Source organism: Rutidosis leptorrhynchoides, chromosome 4 (assembly GCF_046630445.1).
Source record: "Rutidosis leptorrhynchoides isolate AG116_Rl617_1_P2 chromosome 4, CSIRO_AGI_Rlap_v1, whole genome shotgun sequence".
NCBI classification, from domain to species: domain Eukaryota; kingdom Viridiplantae; phylum Streptophyta; class Magnoliopsida; order Asterales; family Asteraceae; genus Rutidosis; species Rutidosis leptorrhynchoides.
The window spans coordinates 3,920,378-3,925,204 of NC_092336.1; the positions used below are offsets into that span (position 1 = coordinate 3,920,378).

Here is a 4,827-nt window from a genome sequence, read left to right on the forward strand (position 1 = left end):
AAAACACTTCATTAACTTCTAGATATGCTGACAGTCTGATACTCGTAAACAGTGTCAATTCCAGGATCAGAGTTTAATGGGTCACGGAATTTTTTTCGAGTACTAATTATATTTAAATGTTATTTTAGTGTTTGTTTACCTTCAAAAAAACTATATATTCGAAAAATATATGTGATCCTATTAGTTATATACAATTCAAATAAAAAAACTATAAATTCGTAATATTTGAGGTCGTGCAGTTAAATTTAGTGGTATCCAATACAATTTAAAGAATATTTTCAACATATAAATTTTAAATTAGCGGTGTCTCGTGACCCCACAAGCTACACACTAGACTCGTCACTGCTCGTAAACTATCATAACTACGAGAGTTGGGGCGAACATTTGTTACTGATACCGAAATAACAAATGAAACAGAACCATTAACCATTCTTAAAATATCTTTTTAGCGCTAGACACCTAATTTCTTCTAATATCATCTTTAAATTATATCATTAAATTATTATATTCTTTTGTGATTCATTTAAAAGTTAATTCATAAGTTCATTTAGAATAATTATCAAACATATTATTGTTATTCAATACTAAGTTCAAATAGAATATCTGAATCATTCAAATTTTGAACCATTCAACATTTAATCATTCTGTTTTATCAAATGCAACCTTACTCTACATACCAATAAAAGTCATGTAAATTATGCATTATGCACATAATTTTTTAGAAGAAAATGCAAAATACCAACCAAAGCAATGTACACATTAACCCCAAAATCCTAAAAGAAAGCCTTGTTCCAAATTCACCAAAACATCTGCATCTTTAAGATGTCTATCCAACTCCAGCAGAGCAAACAGTTACAAGGAAAAAAGGCCACTGCACCTACCATAATCGAATCACAACCACATAAAACCATCAAAGTTATCTTTTCACCCTTGTGAATGGTGAAGGTTATACAAAAGCTATGCAATTAGAAGTAAAATAACAAGCGGACGAAACGAAACATATAAACGTCAACATTCACAATGCAAGTGAATATTTGCAGAATACATGACATGATATTGTTGCATGGTGGCCAAAACGAATGTAGTCGATCACAATAATAGGTACATCTTCTTAGTCCATATCAAGAAACTCCATCCTCTTTCTCATAGAACCCTTCAGATCCATAGCGTCACTTTCTACTTTCTGAGCCTGCACAATATACGCAGCATTTATAACTTTTAATCACTGAAACCAAGCATTAAATAAAAAAAATTACAAGATTTGTTTTTAAGAAAAACAATTTCTCAACTTTTACTGATTACCAGACAATAGGGATTAGGAATGGTAGATTATCATGCTTACTTAACATTTAACATAGAGAATTGAAGGAGTGTGCATCATTAGGAGAGATAGCTTACTTGTAGATAGTAGACAGTAGACATAAGAGAGTTGGCTTAATGGCTAGTTTCACTCATATAAGTCATGTTGTTCATTACCATCTCTACTCTATCAAAATTTCTATTCATTACACAATTTCTGCATATTTCCTAGCCTAGTTCTATTAATTTATATCAGTCAGTTAGAAATTAGATTGGACACTGCCCTGGTAGTAAAAGCCCGCCGACTAGAACAACTATTCGGGATTTTGAAGTATCCGACTTGGTCGATTAATTCAGTCAAAGTTGTCAAAAGTCTAATTTAGTCGGTCAAAGTCGAAATAATTTGTTCAAAGTCTAATTTATTCGGTCAATACAGTCAAAGTTGATTTACGTCTCGCCGATTAGTCCCTATAAAGTCTCAACCACCTAGTAGGGATTTTGAAGTAGTCCGACTAGTCCCCGACTTAGCCTATTTACTCAGTCAAAGTTGTCACAACTTTAATTTAGTCGGTGGCGAATTAATTAGATCAAGGTCTGATTTATTTGGTCAAAACCGGTCAAATACTGTAAAGTCAAAGTTGGTTGACGTTCGACTAGTCTCTAATTTCGCTGATTTGTCCCTACGAAAATCGGACCGACTAGCGACTTTGACAAGTTTGATAGTCACAACAATGATGATAAACAAGATGATGACATCTACTTAAGATGTCCCTACATGACGATATACTTTCGAGACGTAAATAAACTCACCTAATGATTCTCACTCACTCCATTCTGGATGATAATGATGGTATGGATAATAATCCCTATTTGTAGAGTTACCTAATTACAAGGATAGTATAACCACCCAATTGTCTAAGAAGCAAAATAAAAAAATAAAAAAAAAATGGACGAGGCCCGTACGTGCTTCATAAACATGTACTATCATGTAAAATAATCCACTAGTATTTTCTTTGAGATACAATGTGATGGTAGCGCTTACCCTTCTTATCTCGGCTTCTGAAACACGAGTCATATGAGGGGGAAGTTCCTCCCGCTCTAGATCCTAAGAAATTTACATGCATATATCAAAATAAAACAAAAAACCAGAACTTTATCAACAAATATATTTTTTGAATAGAACCTATCAACAAGAAGAGAACTTTAACTAACGTCTTTAAAAAGAGAGTAAAAGAAGACATAAATAAGACACCATACCAGCTCTCCAATCAAAACAACATTCTCGCCACGAATCACATAGAGACCTAATGAGATATCACAATAAAGATCACCAACAATTACTCGTTCACAAGCCCCTTCAAGAACGGCGTTGGCTACATGTGACCACACATCCATTTCTCAATAACTTACATGATTACATATTGCATATATGATATGATGGGTTTATCAATCAACGAATAGGAGAACAAGATTCTCATACCAAACTGATCAAAAGAGCGAAGCATCCCCAACAACTTCCTGCCATCTCTCAGCAATACAAGAAGTTTCTCTGCCGACAAAAAAAAGTGCATACGCCAAGTTCATTACACACCAATAGACTAAAGAAGACAACACAACAACTATAGATAAAAAATTTTAGACGATGCAGATAACTTACTACATAAAATTGACGATTAACATTTGTAATAAGACTAAAGAAGACATGAAATACAATTGTCAACTAATGCATAGTAATACCGATACTCAAGATTCTTGTATATGTATACAAGAAACAATTACCACATGAAATACAATTGTCAACTATTACTGAAAAAATCCAATTAGACAATGCATTAATCCTCCATGTTAAGTATAAAAAAGGATAGAATTCTACGATGCACAAACTACTTCAAAATCAAAACTTTAGAAGAAAACAATAAATAAAAATTGACGAATAATAAAAAAACAAAGAATATTGTAGCTTACTGTCAAGATAGCTAGCAAGTGAAGTAGATAGATATATATCTTCAGGGCCTGCCCAAGACATTTCACTCTACCTTTTACGGTATCTCAGAAATCACCCAATTATTATAATAATTATTCTTCAATAAAATAAAAAAAAATAAAATAAAAATCGAATTGGCAGCAGGAGTCGTAAATCTTCTCCCTAACAATCCTGCTATTGTTTTCTGATTTCTATCAAAAATCAAAAATAAGTATAAATCTTGAATTCAACACATACAGACGACTGTATTGAATTAAAGGAGGCAATTTATTAAATTCAATATAGTATATTATTTGTATCAGATCTATTTATTTATAAACCCTAATTAACCATCCCCAAATCTGAAAATAGAGGAACTTTGACGTTTCCGAAACAGAGATTTTGAAATATTAGCCCTTCATTATATCGGTTATGTCAAAAACTGCCCCTTTTTGGTCGTTGTAAACTTGTAACTCTAAAGTGATTAGCTATCGAATAAAACATATGATTGTACAGTACCAAATAGTCAATTAGTAAAACTTACTTATTTAGATTTATTAATAAATAAATTTAGTTATTAGAATTAAATAAATAAATAAATTTATTAATTAAAGTAAGTTCTATAATTATAAATATTCAAGTTATCAAGTACGAGATTATCATGATGACTTATTTTGACTGCAGTTTCTGCGGAAAAACATAATTGATTGGCGCAGATCGCTTTGCTCTTCAAGCTTTGCCCCCTACACTCAAGCATGAAATCAATGTTGAGTCCGCATTAATCCAGACGTGCACCACCTAGTGGGATCGAGACCATCCCTACACGATGACTAGTCAAGATTGGCAAGCATGTCCATCTGACTACTCATGGAAGCTAGAGGTGTAAGCACCACAAGGTGTGAAGAGATCTCGTACTAAACGAAAGAACTTCATTTTTCATAATCAAAATGAAAGAAAGTCATGCAAAGGCCAACTATTACCGTAGTGGTTGCATGAATCAAAGCACATAATGAAGTAGGACCCTCCATAACATTAGGTTACCAAGTAATCCTGGCTTCCGAGACTCTTTAATAGAATTCCAACAAATTTCCCCGAGCCCTGAAAGTCCACGAGTAGTGAGATGGACGTTTGCGTCAAAACTTCAAGCCCTTGTAGGGGCTACTATTTAAGGAATATGGATTTGATCCCTAAAAGAGATCTATATTCAATTCCAAACGACATCATTCTTTCCATCTCTAATGACTCCACCATAATCCTAATTCTAAGAGCAGCTCTCCCTACTCCTTCAAATGTTATTTGAAGATAAAATTTCCACAAGATTAAGTGTGTGGGCTCACCATTGAAATTTGTTAATAAATTAGTCATACCACTTTTCATTTTATGGGCAATGAAGTAGGTGAAGTGGTTGGATTTTGCGAGTTGTTCTCGCCAATGTTGCGTATGATTTAAATGACAACGAATTAACCACAAATGCACCTTTCTTTAATTAAAGCTGTGAGATATCGTCTACTCATGAGGGTAGTCAAGCTATATTGGCCTTAACTATGAATAGAAAAGGAGAGAAG

The 4,827-nt window shown here is 33.3% G+C and overlaps 1 protein-coding gene across 1 annotated transcript; it reads right to left on the reverse strand.

Moving 5' to 3' along the window:
- Nucleotides 1-751: 751 nt before the first annotated feature.
- LOC139843225 (sm-like protein LSM1B) lies at nucleotides 752-3,590 on the reverse strand. Its single transcript, XM_071833289.1, has 5 exons — nucleotides 3,265-3,590; nucleotides 2,780-2,848; nucleotides 2,557-2,672; nucleotides 2,342-2,404; nucleotides 752-1,189 (listed from the first exon to the last, which is right to left on the reverse strand). The coding sequence occupies exons 1-5, from the start codon at nucleotides 3,323-3,325 to the stop codon at nucleotides 1,112-1,114; spliced, it is 387 nt and encodes a 128-aa protein (XP_071689390.1). The 5' UTR covers nucleotides 3,326-3,590; the 3' UTR covers nucleotides 752-1,111.
- Nucleotides 3,591-4,827: the final 1,237 nt, after the last annotated feature.